Genomic DNA, 24,455 nt, shown 5'->3' on the forward strand with positions numbered 1-24,455 from the left:
GTGGGCAAGACAGCACAAACAGATCTGGGACCAGGCTACCTTTCCATAACCTGGCCCATGATACTCATCTTAACTCATAAGCAATGCTTGCCATTCAAGGCAGATAATCTATTCAGTTTCACATTTCATCATACCCACTCTCTTTGTTCTGTAAACATTTATAATCTCACTTAAAATGTCATTGAAGAATACAATACAACAATAACATGGGGGGTTGGGGCTCTCCTTGAGTCATACCCCCGGCCTGTGGCCCCACCCTTGAAGTAAAGTTATGTAGGCGGGGCTAGTCGCCTCACGAACACTGGTGTCTGCTCTTACAGTAAAGGGTCATGCCCCCTGTAGCCCCACCCCTCAGAGTAAAGGGTCAATGGTCATGTGGATCTGGTCTCTGTTCCGCCTGCTCCCATTGGAGGAGTGGAGGTAAGGCTCCTCCTTCTGACATAGGACGTGACGCGTCAGGATCTTTCGGAAGGTGTTCCTGAAGTCCTGGATGCGGTAGGCATAGATAACGGGGTTGACGGCTGAGTTGGCATGTGACAGCATGATGGCTATGTACATGACGGGGGCCGGCTTGCACAGGTCCTTGTAGAACAGGGTCAGGCAGTTGAGGATGTGCACGGGCAGCCAGCATAGGGCAAACAGCCCCACAATGATGGACAGAGACTTGGCGGCACGGATCTCGCGTTGCAGGAGCCCGTGATGGTGGCTGTCCCCATTGCTGCTCACTGAGCACTTGAGTTCAATCTGGTGCATCTGCTTGCGGGCCACGGTGAAGATCTTCACATAGATGCCTAGCATGATAAACAGAGGAGGCAGGACGCAGCCGAAGAAGTTGAAGTAGACCATGTAGTGCATGTCCACCACACTCTCAAACAGGCAGGTAAGCTTGCAGCTGCTCAGGAAGTCCCCTGCACTGCCCAGATCGTCCACCAGGGGGGGGATGGTGGTACTGGCATTGTCCCCCAAAGACTTGCCATTCGTCAGGCTGCTGGAGACATTCTGACGGCAGGAAGTCACCTTCAGGTTCCAACCCAGGAATGGGATGAGGCCGATGACGAAAGACAGGATCCATAAGATGGCGATGATTCGTCTGGCCCTCGTACCCGTCACCAGCTCCTTGTACCTGGATAAGAGGATGAGGGAAGACCAAAAATACGCTGGTTAATATCCATGGGGGTTATAAATGGGTCTTATTTTCTTTTCCCTAAAAGTTGTGACTGAGTGCCCTTAACGGCCACAGTGGCCCCCTATCAAGCATTATGGTGCTTATACTGCACATCTATTCATGATTAACATATCGTAATAATGAGTTATTACAGAAAGACAATAGGGCAAAAGAGAAGCAAATATGCTGTCCTTAAAGTTCTTCCAACAGAACATTAAATTAGGGCCTGTGATAGGAGTAATATATCATTTCCATCTTACTGTCTAAAGCAAGGTACCAAAACATAACGAGACATCATTCCAACAGACTTCTGGGTGGTTCCACCAATTAGGTGCCTTTTGAGTAGCGTAACTTGGTCAAAAAAATTATAATAATGTTTTCCCATCTCAAGAGGTTAAATACCAAAAAGGGTTAACGATTTCATCGTAATTCAGTTATAAATCCCATTGTGACAGGGGGAATAGGGTAATACAAGCTTCACAAAACAATTGAAATTGTGAAAACGTTTCTAGCCCGTCTATCTGTGGGTAACATTGGCGTGTTATGCTCGACCCAAAAAGAAAAGGGCCAGAACCAGCTCACCTGCTTTAACACTAGGATTTGACTATTAGATGTTCAATGTTTCCTTTGAATAATCATTTTTAAAAAGCATAGTTTCACCATATTAAAACGAAAGTTCAGTTCACGTAACAGAGTTGATCTTAAAACAAGGGACAGTTTTTATGAATCACTAAATCATATGAAATAAATAATCATCTTCAGAAATGACTTTGTCAAACCACAAAATATCTAGGGCTTTATAATGATGGTGAAAACTTGGAGTAATGTTGGTGTTAAGTGGGTTAAAATCACAGTGGGTACACAGAGGAACATGTCAAAATGCAGAATATTTGCTCTTCAGCAAGTCTTATTCATATTAAAAAATCTGATTTATTGAACTTTCCATGTGGTCTACACTAAAGGGCACTACATTTAAAATAACAGGCCTTTAAAATTACATATTTGTGCACAATTTCTACTTCAAATCAAATTTATTTATATAGCCCTTCGTACATCAGCTGATATCTCAAAGTGCTGTACAGAAACCCAGCCTAAAACCCCAAACAGCAAGCAATGCAGGTGTAGAAGCACGTGTTTACTTAAAATTTAAGACACTCATTTTGTGGAACGACCCTTCTATCGATCGAGGTCTGGGTATGAATGCCATTGGGCTCCATATGCTCTGTTCCAATATCCATAGCATAGGCTACCACTTATTAAGGAATGTGTTGTATAGGGAATGCATTCTAAGTGGCATGTTAGTATTAATATCTGAACATTACGTAATCTATGATCCAATCAATGTAAGAATTTGCCTAAGAGCAAAAAAGCTGAATGAGCTGCAGCGAACAGGAGTATTGCACAAAGAATGAGAATTTGGCAATTTGTGATGTGTTGAGCAAGTAAGAAGTTAAGAATTTACTTATATGTTGGCTAACTGTTACACCACATTTCACTGAGCACATTGACTCAGAGACAGGCATGTGAAAGGAAAAACCGTCAGAGTACAACTCATCACCTCTCTAAGAACAACAGTCTATCTATTCAGTGTTGAACACACAGAAGTTATACAGTGCCTTCGGAAAGTATTCAGACCCACAACACAACAAAGGCTGGTCATGGCTCACATCAACACCATTATCCCAGAAACCCTAGACCCACTCTAGGGTTTCTGGGATAATTGCATACCACCCCAACAGATCCACTGATGATGCAACCTCTATTGCACTCCACACTGTCCTTTCCCATCTGGACAAAAGGAACACCTATGTGAGAATGCTATTCATTGACTACAGCTCAGCGCTCAACACCACAGTGCCCTCAAAGCTCATCACTAAGCTAAGGACCCTGAGACTGAACACCTCCCTCTGCAACTGGATCCTGGACTTCCTAACGGGCCACCCCCAGGAGGTAAGGTTAGGTAACAACACATCCGCCACGCTGATCCTCAACACAGGGGCCCCTCAGGGGTGTGTGTTCAGTCCCCTCCTGTACTCCCTGTTCACTCATGACTGCATGGCCAGGCACGACTCCAACATCATCATTAAGTTTGCTGACGACACAACAGTGGTAGGCCTGATCACAGACAACGATGAGACAGCCTATTGGGAGGAGGTCAGAGACCTGGCCATGTGGTGTCAGGATAACAACCTTTCCCTCAACATTATCAAGACAAAGGAGATGATTGTGGATTACAGGAACAAGTGGACTGAGCACGCCCCCATTCTCATCGACGGGGCTGTAGTGGAGCAGGTTGAGAGCTTCAAGTTCCTTGATGTCAACATCACCAACAAACTATCATAGTCTTAAACACACCAAGACAGTCTTGAAGAGGGCACGACAAAGCCTATTCCGGGTTTCCCGGGTGCCGAAGATGTGGATATTTGGCAGCCCCCCGCACCTCTCTGATTCAGAGATTTCCTAACGGCGGAAGTTCAGCGTTACAGCAGGATTTAAATTTAAAAACAATGTTCCTGCGTTAGCGGAGAATGCATTCACCGTAAACCAGTGGCAAACCATGACTATAGGACCTAGGCCTTCAGAGGAACCAAAAATCTTCCATTACGTTGTATCAAACTCAGAAATCAAAAAAATTACTGAAAACATTGCATCACGTAATGAACCCGACATTGTATATTTTGTAGTCAGACCATTCTAGTTGTAGTGAAGGAGGAGCAATGCTTTTTGATGACATTATGAATGAATCAAACAGGCCTGTCCGTGCTTCAGGCTGCCGCACACACAGTGACAGTTCAGCATGGACACAACATGACACACAGCATAAAATAATGCAACCAGCAAAACAAAAAACACACGGTTTACATAACCTATGGTAGCCTAACACCACTATCACACCATCACCCATAGCAATAACAACAGTGTCACATCAACAGTGACAGGCTCAAGGTGCTGAATGGACAGCGACCGTAGGCTAATACCTGTGCACTCCATGGAGCTGAAGGAGAGACAGGTTTGGTCAAACACATAGACAAGGCTGATAAGACAGGCAACAGCAGTCACACACAGCATCAAATAAGGTTAAATATTAAGCATCCCATTCACTCCAGTAGGCCCCTTGAAATCAGAACAATACAAAAGCACAACCATTTCATTTCCAAAATGAAATTAACAAACCAGCTATTACTTCCCTTTGCAAATATATTTTATCACGTTCATCAGACTAACCGGTGATCTGAGGTTTAAATACAACAATGATTCACAGTCATTATTTTCAAAGAGATGTCTAACAGCAAGCAAGCTGCAACAAAACAGTACCACTCACCAGATGATGATCATTTGGAAAAGAAGTTTGAAAGAAGTTAATCTTGATCATCCTGTATAAAACACAAACTCACTTCCTTGACAACAAACAAGAATTGAGGAAATCTGTCAGAACAAGTTCACAAATAAAAAACATATTTATACCTCATGTAGGGATTTTAAAGACACGGAAATGAGTTTGAACTCCTGGAAAGATATCAGGGAGGTAATTGGGATAGATGTGGTAAAGAGGTCAATGGAAAGATATCAGGGAGGTAATTGGGATAGATGTGGTAAAGAGGTCAATGGAAAGATATCAGGGAGGTAATTGGGATAGATGTGGTAAAGAGGTCAATGGAAAGATATCAGGGAGGTAATTGGGATAGATGTGGTAAAGAGGTCAATGGAATTCATACAGTGGGGGATAGAAGGATGCTGTATTGGCGCACATTCAACAAAGCAGATATTTGTCAAGTCCGTCATGATTTATGTGTTGCAACAGGCCCACAATGTGGTTATTGCTGCATAACATGTAGAAGTTGTCCCTTTTCTGGTTTAGAAAAAGTGACTGCTAAATGCTAACTGCTATTCGTATAAGCTTTTAGAATAGCTAGCACACAGAAATCAGTTATGAACTGTAATGCAGTTGATTGGTAACGATGACATGAACATGTGTTGGGATTGACATCCATATAAACATTATACTCTGGTTTTTACCTCAAAATAGTGTGAAATACACATATAAATAATAGCCTAAATGTAGGGTAATTTTGTTTGGGGGAGATTCGGGGTGGAGATGCAGGTGTGAAAATGGTGCAATCTTTTTACTTCATACTATCTTGGCTGAGCTTCTATTGTCAAACACTGGGAAACAGATTCCAACATCTCAGAAGAGGTGAGGTCTTTTCATTTAGTCAGTTGCTTGTAATTACCTGGAAGGCTACAGAGATTAGCCTTGAATCACTATGAGTGACGCGGTGCAGACCAATTTATTGGATGCGTATGAGAGCTTCCCGATGCGCTAGAAGTATGATTGCTCTGACTTCTGCAGAGGCCTGCATCGCAGTAAATACTGTACGGGCCACTGCAGACTTCAGATTGACCATGCAGAGCCAAGCGTGGGAAAACTACTGCTTGACCCAATGATTATTTCCCTTTGCCCTCACTAGTGAAATGTCTCGGCCCGTCACTTTTTTAAAACTGTCCCACCCATTGCAAGTCAAAATGTGATTTCTCCTTTGCCAAGATAATCTATCCACCTGGCAGGTGTGGCATTTCAAGAAGCTGATTAAACAGCATGATCATTTACAGGTGCACCAATAAAAGGCCACTCTAAAATGGGCATTTTTGTCACACAACACAATGCCACAGATGTCTCAAGTTGAGGGAGCGTGCAAATGGCATGCTGACTGCAGGAATATCCACCAGAGCTGTTGCCAGAGAATTGAATGTTAATTTCTCAACCATAAGCTGCCTACAACGTCATTTTGGCAGTACGTCCAACCGGTTGCACAACCACAGACACGTGTAACCACGCCAGCTTCTTCACCTGTGGGATCGTCTGAGACCAGCCACCCGGACAGCTGACCAAACGGAGAAGTATTTCTGTCTGCAAAAAAAACTTTTGTGGCAAACAACTCATTCTGATTGGCTGAGCCTAGCTCCCAAGTGAGTGGGCCTGACTCTCAAATGGGTGGGTCTATGCCTTCCCAGGCCCACCCATGGCTGCGCCCCTGCCCAGTCATGTGAAATCCATAGATTAGGGCCCAATTAATTCATTTCAATTGACTGATTTCCTCATATGAACTGTAATTGTTGCATGTTGCATTTATATTTTTGTTAAGTATAATTTTAAAAATAAATCCTTAGGCCTTCTCTGGTTCTACACTGCCAAAAACACTGCATATGTCGGCTTAATCAAAAATGACCTTTAAAGGTGCACTATACTGAAATCGCTCTGCCATTTCGTGGTTGCTAAAACTCACATTTCAAGGTGAATTTGGTCGGGTCACCCAAAAGGTTGCATAATTGCAATTTTCATTTTCTATTACGCAATGTGTAACGCTTCAGCGATACAGATTGAACAGAGCCCCAACAATGAGTTCTCAAGCCAAACCATGAAACCATATAGCAAATATACAGTAGATATAGGATAATCAAATCAAAGTTTATTGGTCATGTACACAGTTTAAGCATGAACATTTGTTGTCAGTGCTCATGTGACTTCACTTTGCTCTGATTATAGCATGTAATGTCATTATAGTTGAGTCACTAGCCACGATAATCATGTAAACGATATTTCCGCATGATATTTCCTCTAGGACGACAAATATCAACGACTATTAGAGTAATCTACATACACTCTGGTAAGGCATATTTCTATACAGACTAATAGTTAAGTGCAATGGAAAAAAATACTTTTTGGTTTTATTCAAAAAGTTGAAGTGGTCGTTCTCTGCTGCAAATGTTTTTCCTTCCCTCCTCATGAAACAGCTGCAATTTGCCAGTAAAATGTCATACAAGTTAAGTTTCACAGGCAGCAGTAGCTCATTTGACAAGATAACCGTGGCTTTCAATCATTACCTACAGTATTAGTACTGTAGCCCCTCAGACGCCAAGGCCTCAAAACAGACGACTGGGACTTTAATAATGCAGCAGTAAATTATTCTACCTCTCTCCCTATTTCTCCATTTCCCCATCACTCTCTCCCTCAGTGAAGGATGCTGTGGCTGTGCCCCCAGTGCCATCAATAATCCACAGACAGCCATGACCATGTTTAGGGACCTGAAGTGATGGGCCCTAAGGCTATAGGGTGGACACACACATCAGTCCTTCTCTCATCATCCATACATTTCTCAGTCTCTCATCTTAGTCCCCTAACCTGTAAGTCAAGCCCAGAAAGGTTTGTGTTCCAGACAGTGACTAATATCTGGGGGTGGACAGCTCTCTCACTCTCTCTCCCCCTCACACGCCCCCTCTTTCTGTCTCCCCCCTCACACGCCCTCTATTTCTGTCTCCCCCCTCACACGCCCTCTATTTCTGTCTCCCCCCTCACACGCCCTCTATTTCTGTCTCCCCCCTCACACGCCCTCTATTTCTATCTCACTTTCCCTCGGGCCCTCTCTATATATTATCTCCCTATCTCTGTCTCGCTCTCTCTGATGGCCTGGTGACATTCCTCACTGTGAGGGCCAGTAAATGAGCTGCTGAGCAGATTAGTTCTGGCATGACGACAGCACGCTGGCATCTCTCTCACTCTCTCTCCCTTTTTTCTGTCCCTCTCTCCCCACACATCCCTTTTATAACCCCATGGTTCCTGGGCTTCCGCCTGGTGCACATTGCAGCCCACAAACCTCTGCCAGGCTAGTACACAGAGTCAATAATCACAAAGCACATCCGCTTAAACATGACAGAGATGTCCACAGTATAGTCTCAAACAGAGATGTCCACAGTATAGTCTCAAACAGAGATGTCCACAGTATAGTCTCAAACAGAGATGTCCACAGTATAGCCTCAAACAAAGATGTCCACAGTATAGCCTCAAGGGGAACAGGTGTTTCTCTTTGACCCAGTGGCAACCTCATGATTCTTTCCCCAAGCCATAAGACTCCTGAACATCTAGTCAAATGGCTAGCCAGATTATTTGCATTAGCCTACACTTTGATTATGCAAATCAAATATCACTTTGATTATGTAAATATCCTGCCCTCACATGGCATAGCACCAGCAGTTCTTATAGATCGGCTCAAGAGATTTGAGAGTGTGATATCTCTATGTGAGATGTGTGATATTATCTGTAGCCACAGGCCAAACTAGTACAGTCATACCAGGATTTAGAGGCTTGGATTCATGGCGATGAGGTGCCACACCTTGTGAACACAAGTGAGCACATTCTGCTGTCACTATAGATGAGAGTAGGCCTAACAGTACGACTCTCAGGTGGAATCTGGTCTGGTGAATGGAATTATCATCAACACTTTAACGCAACCCAGAGCCATACAGTCAATGTATTGCTTGGATGGAAACTATGAATAATGCTGGTGTGCATGAGGCTTGGCTTTATGGTTTTGTACAAACAACATGTATGAATTTCCTTCAATGTGTTGCAGAATTGTGATAGATAAAGGTGGTGAGGAGTGGTTTCTTCTTACTATTTACACTCTTTGTTGTTGTATTTACATCATATATCTATCTGTTATGTGTGATGACATTAATGTAGTAAGAAAAACCTGTTGCCTGAAACAACTGCAAAAGCCAAAATCACAAACTTTATTGAGACAGCCTGACAGTGTTTGGGGCTCAATAGTGGCAAGTCCACACACTTAGTTTGGCAATACCATCCTTCTGAAAAAAGCCTCTAAAAAAACAGTTTAGACTCATTAGCAGAGGAAAGCAGCTTTTCAAGGACACAACACTGGTTCTTTCTGAGCAGAGAAAACCATGTAGGGCCTGTGAACATGAACTGAAGAGACTGTTGGTGAGAGACAGCTAGGTGAAGAAGGCCCTGGCAGGTTTGTTAACTCTTGGAACATGGATAGCCAGAGGTTATGCTATTGGATCTTTCCCTTCAAACGGTATGGTGTGGGTGGAAGAAAGAGACATCAAACTATTTATGTATTTTCTGGGAAACATGAAAAGGAAACAAAGGCCCTAAAATGGGTGTGTATTAATGTTGTCAGAGGGTGCAGAACAGAGCTCCATCTCTCATGGTTTGAAGCATTTGAGTCTGCCTTTTCACTTCCACCAGAGCCAGCTGTGAAAACACTCTGATCTGAGGGAACCACAGTCCCACAAGACTAAGGCCCAGACACACACACAGTCACACACATAAACTAAAGAAATGGCTAGAGTAGAGTAATTTGAGCTGACCATATACCTTTCTCATTACCACGTGTGTGATGTGGGTCTGGGGTAAAGCGGAAAACCATAAAAAGGATGTTTAAATCCGTCTGGATTTCTAAAAAGAAATGTTGTTATGAGACTATATAATGCATTTGCTGGCATTGAGCAGCAACCTTTTTGTATATGATGATGAGATTAGAGGTTGACCGATTATGATTTTTCAACGCCGATACCGATTATTGGAGCACCAAAAAAAAAATCGTCTTTCTATTTACTTATTTGTAATAATGACAATTAGAACAATACTGAATGAACACTTATTTTAACTTAATATAATACATCAATAAAATCAATTTAGCCTCAAATAAATAATGAAACATGTTCAATTTGGTTTAAATAATGCAAAAACAAAGTGGTTGGAGAAGAAAGTAAAATTGCAATATGTGCCATGTAAGAAAGCTAACGTTTAAGTTCCTTGCTCAGAACATGATAACATATGAAAGCTGGTGGTTCCTTTTAACATGAGTCTTCAATATTCCCAGGTAAGAAGTTTTAGGTTGTAGTTATTATAGGAATTATAGGACTATTTCTCTCTATACGATTTGTATTTCATATACCTTTGACTATTGGATGTTCTTATAGGCACTTTAGTATTGCCAGTGTAACAGTATAGCTTCCGTCCCTCTCCTCGCTCCTACCTGGGCTCGAACCAGGAACACATCAACAACAGCCACCCTCGAAGCAGCGTTACCCATGCAGAGCAAGGGGAACAACTACTCCAAGTCTCAGAGCGAGTGACGTTTGAAATGCTATTAGCGCCCACCCCGCTAACTAGCTAGCCATTTCACATCGGTTACACCAGCTTAATTTCGGGAGTTGATAGGCTTGAAGTCATAAACAGCGCAATGCTTGAAGCATTGCGAAGAGCTGCTGGCAGACGCACGAAAGTGCTGTTTGAATGAATGCTTACGAGCCTGCTGGTGCCTACCATCGCTCAGTCAGACTGCTCTATCAAATCAAATCATAAACTTAATTATAACATAATAACACAGAAATACGAGCATTTGGTCATTAAAATGGTCGAATCCGGAAACTATCATTTCAAAAACAAAACGTTTATTCTTTCAGTGAAATACGGAACCGTTACGTATTTTATCTAACGGATGGCATCCCTAAGTCTAAATATTGCTATTACATTGTACAACCTTCAATGAAGAGAAGTGACAATTTCCCTAGTTAGAAGAAATATATGTTAGCATATATTAACTAAATATGCAGGTTTAAAAATATATACTTGTGTATTGATTTTAAAGAAAGGCATTGATGTTTATGGTTAGGTACATTTTTCGCAAATTCGCTTGTTAAATCATCACCCGTTTGTCGAAGTAGGCTGTGATTTAATGAGAAATTAACTGGCACCGCATCGATTATATGTAACGCAGGACACGCTATATAAACTAGTAATATCATCAACCATGTGTAGTTAACTAGTGATTATGTTAAGATTGATTTGTTTTTTTATAAGATAAGTTTAATGCTAGCTAGCAACTTACCTTGACTTCTTGCTGCCCTCACGTAACAGGTAGTCAGCCTGCCACGCAGGCTCCTCGTGGAGTGCAATGTAAGGCAGGTGGTTAGAGCGTTGGACTAGTAACCGGAAGGTTGCAAAAATTAATCCCCGAGCTGACAAGGTAAAAATCTGTCGTTCTGCCCCTGAACAAGGCAGCTAACCCACCGTTCCTAGGCCGTCATTGAAAATAAGAATGTGTTCTTAACTGACTTGCCTAGTTAAATAAAGGTGTAAAAAAATAAAATATTGTCAAATCGGTGTCCAAAAATACCGATTACCGATTGTTATGAAAACTTGAAATCGGCCCTAATTAAAATCGGCCATTCCGATTAATCGGTCGACCTCTAGATGAGATGTCATTTTATTAACACCCCCTGAGGAATAGTCTGTCTGACTCTTCACCCATGAAGGGAATAATGGGAATTACATACTGGGAAGGGTAAAGAAAATTTGACTGATTGAGGACATTCTTGGGAAATATCCGTAAATGGAAAAGCAGCAGTTTGCCTTAAAGGGCAGGTTGCACGATATATTTCCACAAATCTAACAACGTAGATTGATGATATTTCATCGAAACTGTCTTTATGCAAAAGTTTATAAAATAAACACATTTTACACTTCTATTTTCACAATTTAAATTACATTTATCAAAATGAATTTACAACAATAAATTGTGGCTTTGTCATCAAGAAAGGAACAGCCTGGTGGTGGCTGCAGTGCACTGTTAACCGGCATACATGTTTGATCGAAATGCAAGAAGATGGGTAGAAAGTCGGACCGATTCGGGCAGACTGGGTCAGGAAATCACCAGGCGCTTCAGTCATATGCGGGTCCTACTTTGTACCAAATGATTACGATGACTACCAACAGTGGAGTCACCATGAATCTGAGGCTAAAAACAGGTTCTGTGCACTGACCACCAATGTTACAGTCCATCGGTGGGTGGATTTGGTGATGGAGTTGAATTGGGTAAATTGGTACTAAAGTGCCCAAAGAGTTTTGTCATGTTATATTGCTAGTAGATGGTAAAAAACAAAAGATAGTCAGCTATACAAGTGTACCAGGCTATACAAAACGAACTGGCCCACTTGCACCACACAGATCTAGCATGGTGTTTGGGGATGGAATAATCTAGCTAGCTAGCAAGTAAGCTACAACAACTCCATCAACAGAATACTGCCCGTTTTGCAGAAATTAATGGTCAAATACTGATTCATGTCATTGTTAATTTCAAGGTATGTCTTTATTTTTGCTGAACTGCCTGATCTTTATTGGCCGATATAACTTGCAGGATATCATGGTTGCTAATGTTTGTGTTTGCCATTATACCTCGATTTAGGTTGGCTTCAGAGTGCCAAAAACAATAGGAGGACTAGGTATATGATGTGGGTCTTATGTGGACAGTGGCTTCACTCCTGCTCTGTAGTGCTCCTCTTTACGTCACTTTTCCCAACGCTTTTCCAGCATGACTTCGGTCAAATTTGGATAGAATAGAAATAGAAATGTAAAGTGATATGTCGTACTGGGACTTGTAGTTGGAAGGATGAAACAAATCATAATGTTTATCAGCAACCTAAACGTAATAAAATACTGAAAGGTAAACTTTTTCCTGGTAAATGTAATAAGTTATTACATTAAATCGGTGGTTATTACATTAACTGGTGAGTAACATCTTTTCATATATAATATAATAACGTCAATCAATCATGTAATAACATACCAAAATAAAATGTAGTACTTCAGTCAATTTGATGCACATACCACCACCCACTGCCAATTACAACACAAGCAAACTCATGCACATCATACAGGAATACTCATACATAGAGACTCTACAAGCCCACAAAATGTAAACACACACACACACACACGCGCGCACACACACACACACACACACACATGCATGCACACACACACATGCACGCACACACACGTAATCTCCAATAGTCCCCTGCAAACAATAATGAGGACTCCCCACATTGTGTCATGTTCCCCTGGAGGTTTTGTCTAGTTCCCGGTTGGTTGGGGATGTCACCCCCCCCTCAGAAAAAAGTATTGTACTTAGGGCACACAGACCCTAGTTTCATTACACCTCGCCCCTTGTTACTGTTGCCAAGCCCGTCAAGGCCGCCAAGAACGTCCTGGGGAACTTCAGGGAACCATGACACAATGTCGCAAGAACGTCCTGAAAATGTCCTCAGTGAGGTCCCGGGACCAACTAGGAACTAGACAAAACCCCCAGGGGATCATGACACAACGTCCCAAGAGTGTCCTAAAAACATCCCTGGGGACAAAGGTTCATGAGGTGGTCACCTGGAATGCATTTCAATTAACAGGTGTGCCTTGTTAAAAGTTAATTTGTTAATGCGTTTCAGCCAATCAGTTGTGTTGTGACAAGGTAGGGGTGGTATACAGAAGATAGCCCTATTTGGTAAAAGACCAAGTCCATATTATGGCAAGAACAGCTCAAATAAGCAAAGAGACACTCCATGGCTCTCATGAGGATCGCCACAGGAAAGGAAGACCCAGAGTTACCTCTGCTGCAGAGGATAAGTTCATTATAGTTACCAGCCTCAGAAATTGCAGCCCAAATAAATGCTTCACAGACTTCAAGTAACAGACACATCAACTGTGACTGTGTGAATCAGGTCTTCATGGTAGAATTGCTGCAAATAAACCACTCCTACAGGACACCAATAATAAGAAGAGACTTGCTTGGGCCAAGAAACACGAGCAATGGACATTAGACCGGTGGAAATTTGTCCTTTGGTCTGGAGTCCAAATTGGAGATTTTTGGTTCCAACCGCCGTGTCTTTGTGAGTAGTGTGGGTGAACGGGTGAAACGATGATCTCCGCATGTGTATTTCCAACAGTGAAGCATGGAGGAGGAGGTGTGATGGTGCTTTGCTGGTGACACTGTCTGTGGTTTATTTCGAATTCAAGGCACGCTCAACCAGCATGGCTACCACAGCATTCTGCAGCGATAAGCCATCCCATCTGGTTTGTGCTTAATGGGACTATAATTTGTTTTTCAACAGGACAATGACCCAACACACCTCCAGGCTGTGTAAGGGCTATTTTACCAAGAAGGAGAGTGATGGAGTGCCGCATCAGATGACCTGGCCTCCACAATCCCCCAACATCAACCAAATTGAGATGGTTTGGGATGAGTCGGACCGCAGAATGAAGGAAAAGCAGCCAACAAGTGCTCAGCATATGTGGGAACTCCTTCAAGACAGTTGGAAAAGCATTCCAGGTGAAGCTGGTTGGGAGAATGCCAAGAGTGTGCAAAGATGTCATCAAGGCAAAGGGTGGCTACTTTGAAGAATCTCAAATATAAAATATATTTTGATTTGTTTAACACTTTTTTGGCTACCTCATGATTCCATAAATGTTATTTCATAGTTTTGATGTCTTCAGTATTATTCTACAAATGTAGAAAATAGTAAAAATAAAGAAGAACCCTTGAATGAATAGGTGTCCTAAAACCTTTGACCGGTAGTGTACCTATTCAGGTCACAGCACCAATGGGACAGACTGGTGTCTTACCTAGGTCTCCTGCAGGCCACAATACTTTTACCCTGCTAAGTTTAAACGTAGGCATTAGAGCAGGGAACTTACACAAATCTTTAGGTCTCAGACAAGTTTAATTACACCTACGTCACATTTCAGGTTTCAGGTTCAGCTATCCCCTACTGCCTTGGTGGCATGTGTAAGGCACTTTGCCCCCTGCTACAAGGGAAAGGCTGACCCTGTTCTGTCTTTGGTGGGTACGGTAACAACTAAAATACATGTTTCCATTATACAATAGACTTTTATTTTTAAATAAAATGTTTCCTGAATGTGTGTGTGTTATTTTGTTCCTGTGAGTGTCTGTGCATGTGTTTGTAATGGTATGTACGTGCACGTATATACCAGTACACCAAAGGGGTATACATATGCATTGATAAAATCTTTATGAAATCATTCATAACCCCTTCATGAATGTTGCAGTATCATTCACCCTAACTTTCATAACACATTAAACGTCAATCATATGTAATTTTCAAAACAAAAGTCCTGTTTTCATTACAGTATTATAAGTTATTTTATATTAGAAATACCTGGTTAAATTGAGCTTGATGGTTGCTGGTGTTACTGACTGGTTTAGTTCTGCGCAGCACAAGACTTTGATAGCCTCTGTTGAGCTGAAGCCAAGGTGGGAGCTTGTGGAGCTAATGCAAGTCTTCAGGTTTCAGGCTAGTTTTTATTTTTCCTTTATTTAACTAGGCAAGTCAGTTAACCTCTCTTGGGTACGTGAGACGTTAGCGTCCCACCTCTTCAACAGCCAGTGAAACTGCTGGGCGCCAAATTCAAATACAGAAATACTCATTATAAAAATTCAGAAAACAAAACATATTTTACATAGGTTTAAAGATTAACTTCTTGTGAATCCAACCACGGTGTCAGATTAAAAAAATGCTTTACGGCGAAAGCATACCTTACGATTATTTGAGAACATAGCCCAGCAGACAAATCATTACAAACAGTAACCAGCCAAGTAGAAGAGTTAAACAAGTCAGAAATAGAGATAAAATTAATCCCTTACCTTTGATGATCTTCATATGGTTGCACTCAGCAGTCATTAATTTACTCAATAAACATTCCCTTTGTTCGATAAAGTCTCTTTATATCCAAAAACCTCAGTTTTGTTCGCGCGTTTTCTTCAGTAATCCACAGGCTCAAACGCAGTCAAAAAATCCAAATTGTATCCGTAAAGTTCATAGAAACATGTCAAACGATGTTAATATTCAATCCTCAGGTTGTTTTTGGCCTAAAAAAATCGATAATATTTCAACCGGACAATAACGTCGTCAATATAAAAGGTAAACAAGAAAGGCACTCTCTCGGTGGCGCGCATGAAAAAGCTCTGTGACACTTTAGGGTCCACTCATTCAGACTGCTCTTACTTCCTCATTTTTCAGAATACAAGCCTGAAACAATTTCTAAAGACTGTTGACATCTAGTGGAAGGCATAGGAACTGCAATTTGAGTCCTAAGTCAATGGATACTGTAATGGCATTGAATAGCAAACTACAAATCCAAAAACAACTTCCCGAATGGATTTTTCTCAGGTTTTCGCCTGCCAAATCAGTTCTGTTATACTCACAGACACTATTTTAACAGTGTTTTCCAAATCTACCAGTTATATGCATATCATATCTTCTGGGCCCGAGAAACAGGCAGTTTAATTTGGGCATGCTTTTCATCCAAAATTTTGAATGTTGCCCCCTACCCTAGAGAAGTTTTAAGAACAAGTTCTTATTTTCAATGACGGCCTAGGAACAGTGGGTTAACTGCCTTGTTCAGGTCAGGGGCAGAAGGGCAGATATTTACCTTGTCAGCTCAGGAATTCGATCTTGCAACCTTTCGGTTACTAGTCCAACGCTCTAACCACTAGGCTACCTGCCGCCCCACGTTGAGTTCACTCAACATGTTAAAATGACACCAATTGCCCTGGTGCCTTCCAGATCTGCCTTCCAGATCTGCCATCCAGATTTGAAATCGTTTAAATACTTTGAGCGTTTGCTTGATCTTGCCAGAGTGATGGGTTTTGCACTTAGGGACTATTCCCCGTCCATCAAAATAAGGGAAATAATACATGAAGACATTGATTTTGGTATGTTAGTACATGATCGGTTGAAGTTATGTTATTCATCAAAACAGTTGCTACTGACCTAATAACGTAATACCCACCGGATAACGTAAAAATAAGCTTGGTTAATAACAATCAAGTAAAGTGTTACCCAAATATGTGTGTGTGTGTGCGCTTGTGTGTACATTTCAATGTGTGCTTGTGAGTGTCTCTATGTAACGTATGAGTATTCTTGTTGCAGTTTGATGTCCCAGTTCTTGTCTTGTGAGACAGAAGGTGCAAGAATTTTTTTCTCTATCTGAACCGATTTGTCTCCTCTGTCATTGGGCTGCCAGACTGTGTGCCACCACCAGTGTGCCCCTCTGCCGCCTCCAGCTCTATATCAATAAGATGACACTCTGAGGCCAGCCGGCTAGATATCGATCCAGTGGGCCCAGCCATTGTCTCAGACTCTGAGAGGGAGGGAGATGTCTGATGATCTACTATAGCGCCCTTTAAAGTGTACCAGGGGCGGTGCCTCAAGGTGTACATCAATATGCCATTACAACCTTGTAAAAATTATCTACAGCTGCTTTTCCAATGTCTCTTCAGGTACCCATGGCCTATCAAAAAAAAAAGCCAGAGCCCAGTGCCCCCCACACTATAACATAGGTTTTTATAGGCCTACTGAAAGTATAGGGTTATCTACACAATGAAGATTAACAGTCACGAAAGAAACCCCCAGGAATGCGTTGGTCTGTGTGGTGTGTTGAAGCCTGTACACCTAAATTACTTGTCTTGATCTACTTCGACTGCAGCTTTTTTAAGTTGCTTTGTCTTTGGAAATATTAGGGCAGCACAAGGAGGCGCACTCTGGATGAGCCACGGTCATATGATTATCGGACCGCAGGCTTAATACCTGGTCTCAACTAAGGCCTATTTTACATTGCCTTATTTTTATAACATTTATTCAGTGCCCCAGACTTTTATAGGCCCCAAGGCTGTAGGCCTGAAGTAAAATGTTAACCGCCAATGTCCTTCTCTCACATTTTTTTCAAGACTACTGAATTAGGCCTAAAACCATATCAGTACAGACAAACATATTTTCTATTTTGAACAGAGACATCACTTCTATACCACTGATTACAAGTAAAAGTTTACCTTGATTTATGGATTATTATAATTATAAATCAAAGGCATGGCATCTCCTAAATTGGTTCAAATTGACAGTTTCTATTGCAGTAGCTAGGTTTCCATCCAATTGGCAACAGATTTATGTGAATATTCCAAAATCTGCATAAAAACAATATGCACATTTTCCCACTAGATATGTCTTTCCCTCAAATGTACTGGTTGCATAAAGATAATGACGTAGTGCACATAAAAAACTTTTACAAGTTAAATGGGCTTCCATTACTGATGGTTTTGTCACAAAGAATGTGACGTTAAATAGCGAATGTGTCCACTCTGGTCGTGGCACGTGCGCTCTAGCCAACAGTTAGCAGATACAGTGCGGGTAGGATAACCTACATGATGAGATTATTATGCACAAAAAACTAGATTATTTGTATTTGTCAAACTGCAGCCAAGTATCGACCACCATTTCACCAGAATAAGACCCTCAATATTTATTGGAAAGGAGCATCAAGATCACCTGCACTTTCACCACCCTGTGAAGTTCATCATAATATATTTAATCTGTATTTTAATAATCTGCATAGTTTCCAGAGTTGTAGTGGGAGGACCACAGAATCTATCTATCGCGTGACTCCAAGTTTACTTCGATTTGATGGCTATTATATCAATATTTGTGCATAAAGGCATTTCCATCGCCATTTCTGGCATAATACATTTTACAGACACAGAAAGATCCCACCTTGTCTAGGTTATTTTGTTTTGTCGGCATTTGGAAAGTTTACTGACAAATTTGCTGTTTCCATCAGGCCTGTCGTGACATTTCTTATCCAACATGTATTTTACTTGCATAAAAAGGTTGGATGGAAACCTTGTTACTGAGGGACAAATAAATAAACTGAAAGGTGGGTCCCCATGTGTCAGACAAAATCCCCACCAGCACAGGCTCCCCACATGGATGTGTTTTGTGCCCAGTCCTGTACACTTTCTGTACTTTCCCATCCTGACAGACACCTCATCAAGTTTGCTGATGACACTGCCCTGATCAGCCTGTTGCATTATGATGATGAACACCGTGGCCCAATCCTAAATGACTTTGTAGAGTGGTGTGATGAATCACACTTGGTCCTCAAAACCAACAAGACCAAAGACATGTGTATAGATTTCAGGAAGTGGACAACACCCACCCCTGCAACATCTATCAGAGGTCAGGACATAGAGTTTGTAGTTGAATACAAATATCTGGGTGTCCTCTTGGACAATAAGATTCAGTGGAGTAAATGTGCAGGCCTGATCTACAAAAAGTGTCACACCCTGATCTGCTTGTGCTTGTCTCCACCCCCTCCAGGTGTCACCCATCTTCCCCATTATCCCCTAGGTATTTAAACCTGTGTTTTCTGTCTGTCTGTGCCAGTTCGTCTTGTTCGTGTCTTCGTGTCTGTCTGTGCCAGTTCGTCTTGTTTCTGTCTGTCTGTGCCAGTTCGTCTTCCAAGTCAACCAGTGTGTTTTTCCCTGCCTTTCCTATTCTATTTTGCTAGTCCTCCCGGTTCTGACCCTTGCCTGTTTTCTGGACTCTGTACCCGCCTGCCTGACTATTCTGCCTGCCCTGACCTTGAGCCTGCCTGCCACACTGTACCTCCTGGACTCTGAACTGGTTTTGACCTTTTGCCTGTCCACGACCATTCTCTTGCCTACCCCTTTTGGATTATTAATAAATATCAAAGACTCAAACCATCTGCCTCCCGTGTCTGCATCTGGGTCTCGCCTTGTGCCGTTATAAAAAGGGTCAGCAGAGACACGGGTCTCTTTTCATGTTGACTGTACTATACAGACTCTGTTTTACAAATATTTCATTGAGATTTTTAACTTTTTGCATTGTTTGTTGGTTTGGTCATGCCACTGTCAGTCAGAAGAACATGCTGAGAAGGATTATCACCACAGCAAGCAAGGTACTTGGAGTCAGACAGACAGGCCTGGATGAGATCTTTAAGGTTAGGGCCCTCAACAAGGCTCACAAAATCCATTAAGACCCAAGCCACACCCTCTACCTGGACTTCTAACTACTCTCATCTGGGTGCAGGTATAAGGCACCCGCCTGCAGGAAAAACAGTACAAGACAATACTTTGTGCCAGGTGTGATATTCCTAAAATATAAAATATTTGTTTAACACTTTTTTGGTTACTACATGATTCCATATGTGTTATTTCATAGTTTTGATGTCTTCACTATTATTCTACAATGTAGAAAACCCTTGAATGAGTAGGTGTGTCCAAACTTCTGACTGGTACTGTATGTCTAAGAGAGCTGAGAGCAAGTTCAAACAAAGGGCTCTATTCAATCCGTATTGTGGAAGTTCAGCATTACAGGGTGATTAAAATGTATAGGCAATGTTCCCACAATAGCAGATACGGTAAACGCTGCATATGTCGGCTCAATCTGAAATTACCTTTACATTTCTAGCGCTTCAGCAATACAGATTGAATAGAGCCCAAAGTGTAGCAATAGTTATAGACACAGATGTGGTGGCATAGAGGGATGATAGGAATGCAGTTAAAATCCCAGGTAACAACATGGTGAAGAATGATTACTGTACATGTATGAACATGCACAATGTAATCATGTATGTCAAAGATGCTAATGTGATCACTGTTTGTAAGACGGGTTGTTTGTGTGTATGTCCCTAACCTTGCCAACAGACAAAGACCACTGAATGGATTGGTGGTTCACCAATCACAGCCATAATGGGCTCAGCAACAGTAACAAATGGTGATGTGTAATGAAATCAGAGTGGGCATACCCAGGTAGGTCAGTAGGAAGATTTATTTCTTAACTTCTTATGGCTGGGGGCAGTATTTAGTAGCTTGGATGAATAAGGTGCCCAGAGTAAACTGCCTGCTACTCAGGCCCAGAAGCTAAGATATGCATAGTATTAGTAGATTTGGATAGAAAACACTCTGAAGTTTCTAAAACTGTTTGAATGATGTCTGTGAGTATAACAGAACTCATATGGCAGGCAAAAACCTGAGAAAATATCCAACCAGGAAGTGGGAAATCTGAGGTTTGTCTATCCAATATATAGTGTCTATGGGGTCATATTGCACTTCCTAAGGCTTCCACTAGATGTCACCAGTCTTTAGAACTTTGTTTGATGCTTCTACTGTGAAGGATGAGGGAATGAGAGCTGATTGAGTCAGGGGTCCGGCAGAGTGCCACGAGCTCACTCAGGCGCGCCCCCGTGAGAGGTAGCTGCGTTCCTTTTCTAAAGACAAAGGAATTCTCCGGTTGAAACATTATTGAAGATTTATGTTAAAAACATCCTAAAGATTGATTCTATACATCGTTTGACATGTTTCTACGAACTGTAATGGAAGTTTTTGACTTTTCGTCTGGCCTGCGCATCATGAATTTGGATTTGTGACCTAAACGTGCGAACAAAAATGAGGTATTTGGATATAAATTATGGACTTTATCGAACAAAACAAACATTTATTGGGGAACTGGGACTCCTGGGAGTGCATTCTGATGAAGATCATCAAAGGTAAGTGAATATTTAGAATGCGATTTCTGACTTCTGTTGACTCCACAGCATGGCGGGTACCTGTATGGCTTGTTTTTGTGTCTGAGCACCGTACTCAGATTATTGCATGGTGTGCTTTTTCCGTAAAGTTTTTTAAAAATCTGACACAGCGGTTGCATTAAGGAGAAGTTTATCTAAAGTTCCATGTAAAACACTTGTATCTTTTATCCATGTTTATTATGAGTATTTCTGTAAATCACAGGATGTTTGGAGGCAAAACATTACTGAACATAACGCGCCAATGTCAACTAAGATTTTTGGATATAAATATGAACTTTATCGAACAAAACATACATGTACTGTGTAACATGAAGTCCTATGAGTGTCATCTGATGAAGATCATCAAAGGTTAGTGATTAATTGTATCTCTATTTCTGCTTTTTGTGACTACTCTCTTTGGCTGGAAAAATGGCTGTGTTTTTCTGTGACTATGTACTGACCTGACATAATCAGATGGTGTGCTTTCGTCGTAAAGCCTTTTGATATCGGACACTGTGGTGGGATTAACAACAAGTTTATCTTCAAAATGGTGTAAAATACTTGTATGTTTGAGGAATTTTAATTATGAGATTTCTGTTGTTTGAATTTGGCGCCCTGCACTTTCACTGGCTGTTGTCAAGTCGATCCCGTTAACGGGATCTCAGCCGTAAGAATTAAAGAACGTTCTTTTGGGTCCATATGGCAACGTCCTGACAACTGGTACACTGAATGTCCTGGCAACATCCTAAAAACGTTCTGACGTGGTTTACAATGACGTCCCGAGAACATTCCCCTGTGACCATCACGAGCCGTCCCGATGACAGGCAAAAATTATGTCCTGGGAACGCCCCAAAAACCTTTTTAAGGGATGTCCCTGGAACAAGCCTGGGAACTAGCCAAAAATCTCAAGTGGACCATGACATAACATCTTGAAAACGTCCTCAGGGACGTACACAGAACAAACGGAGAACTAGACAAAACCTCCAGGGGGCCAAGACACAACATCCCAAGAACGCCCTAAAAACATCCTTTTGATGTCCCCTGGACAAACCGTGAACTAGACAAAACCTCCAAGAGACCATGACACAACGTCCCAAGAATGTCCTAAAAATGTCCCTGGGCCGAACCGGGAACTAGACAAAACCTCTAGGGGACAATGACACAGTGGCCTGACCACTTTAGACAACCATTTTGTGACATTCCCGGGGTTGTCCTAACGACTCATTAAATGTTGTTTGCAGGCTAACTGTTATGAATTTGTATTGTGAATGTGTTGTCTACTGTATTGTTCTTGTCCTTTATCTTAACGCCATTTTACACGTGTACATGATACAATAAGGTCAGTAAAGTAGCCCTAATTGAAGTCAGTCTTGAAAAACATTATTTGTATCGGGTTAATTATTTGTATCGTTCCTTAATTACTCCTAAGTACATGCTATTGATTCACTTAAATCACAAAACACAGACGCTCAATGTTTGTCTAGCTATCAAAATGCATGATAGGGTACTCACCTGAGGGGTATTTTGACGGCCAAATATCTATCAATTGCAACTGCAAGGAGGCTAAAAATTGAGCTTTGAGTCAGTACCAAAACAAAACAGGCCAGGAAAAGACATCCATAGAAGTCCAAAAATATACCGATGCTTATGGTTATGGCAAAGGGGATGGCAAGGCAACCCACCAAAATATCTGCCACAGCCAAAGACACCAAAAAGTAGTTCGTAGTGGTTTTCAGAGTGGTGTTGATGGCGACAGCCCAGCAAACCAACACATTGCCAGAGATGGATAAAATAGCTATAAATATCTCAAATACAATGTAGTACTGAATCATCTCAGCAAATATTTCAGAACATTAGGTCTGTCAGAAATAAAAGTGTCATAAGGCAGACTGTTCTAGTGGGTCCAAAAGAGATAGTATTTTTGCTGTATTCCAAGAATATTCCAAAAGTATGGTTTGCGAAAACAGCCATCTGTGAAAAGAAAAAAGACCATATAGGATATTTTACTGTTCTCCAAAGAAAACCCTGTAACTACAATTGTTTGAAATGTGAATTATTTGCAGCTTCGTATCGGTTATCATGCGTCTAACAAAAACGATATGGTAACCTATTACAACTAGTCTAACCAAGCCACATGTTAGCCAATAGACATTAAAAACATGAAAACTAATATCTGCAAACAATTTCTGAATTTCTTTTTGGGTTGCTTACCCCTCTTGAAACTTTGCATTATTTGCCAGTCCTTTGAAAATATACTACACTCCTCCAAGTATCTGTTGCGCGGCGGTATTGGAGAATCACTTTGGAGACTCACTAGTTCCGTTCACCACATGGCATTTGAAGTAACGAGAAAAAAAATATTACAGAGTAGGCTAGCCACGCCTCAAATTCAGCGATGTCTACAGACGACGTGCAATTCTGCAAACCACAGTTCCCCTTTAATGAAGCTGAGACAAGAGTCATCATGTGTAAAAGCGTAATTAGGCACCCGTTACGCGCCCATTAAATTTGGTGTAAACAATGAACCAACGTGCTTTCAGGTTGATGTAGTAGTTTTTTACTGTGCAGGCAAAATCCCACCCAAGGCATCTACATATGTCTTTCATTTCAAGGCTATCCCTTCACGAATTTCTAAAATATGTGGTGGATTGATTCATCCACTTAAATTTCCACCCACTTGTAACTGTCCTCCCTGAGTCAGAATGATCAAAGGATTATATATATATATATTGTCAGTCTAGGATCCTCTACTTCTTTTTAAGTGAGGTTTGCATGCAGGATAGAGAATACACTCACCTGTTTGAATGGCATGTACCAGCCTGTCTGCACTATGGAGTAACTTTAGAAATGCATTAGGATATAAGAATGGCCCTGATGGCAAAACAAAAATACCTCTCCATTTTCCACTCTGTTTTCCCATACATAAATACTTTTACAACCCTGGCATAGAGGGTTTAATAGGCTTTTTGGAAACCCAATTAAAAGTGGTACCAGTCAGGGCGATAGATACTGACAACACTAACTACAACCCTGCTGCAGCACAAATCAAATAATATTAGGTGCAATGTTGAAATCTGTAACATAACCTCTCATGTGGTGTTATTTACTGGTACTCTAATTTATGTAGGCTACTTTTATTCCGGATTATATCAAAAGCCTTCTTCCAATCATGAAACACCTGTCCACTTCCCTCTATAGCCTGTAACAAAAGGAGAGGGGAAATTAATATATGGGTACCTACAGTAACTCACTCAGATGACAACCAATCTCTTC

At 41.5% G+C, this 24,455-nt stretch overlaps 1 protein-coding gene across 1 annotated transcript; it reads right to left on the bottom strand.

Moving 5' to 3' along the window:
• Positions 1–351: 351 nt before the first annotated feature.
• On the bottom strand, positions 352–23,014 carry adora2b (adenosine A2b receptor). The gene is made up of 2 exons (XM_039006068.1): positions 22,695–23,014; positions 352–1,123 (listed from the first exon to the last, which is right to left on the bottom strand). Exons 1-2 carry the CDS (start codon positions 23,012–23,014, stop codon positions 352–354), a joined length of 1,092 nt encoding a protein of 363 aa, XP_038861996.1.
• Positions 23,015–24,455: the final 1,441 nt, after the last annotated feature.

This window comes from Salvelinus namaycush, chromosome 12 (assembly GCF_016432855.1).
Source record: "Salvelinus namaycush isolate Seneca chromosome 12, SaNama_1.0, whole genome shotgun sequence".
NCBI lineage: Eukaryota > Metazoa > Chordata > Actinopteri > Salmoniformes > Salmonidae > Salvelinus > Salvelinus namaycush.

Bases quoted from the DNA above. Each gene is read 5' to 3' on its own strand.
- adora2b (XM_039006068.1), bottom strand. From the start codon at position 23,014: ATGATTCAGTACTACATTGTATTTGAGATATTTATAGCTATTTTATCC. The intron at 1,124-22,694 runs GTGAGTACCCTA...CCTCTTATCCAG, and splicing joins GCCGTCAAAATACCCCTCAG to GTACAAGGAGCTGGTGACGG.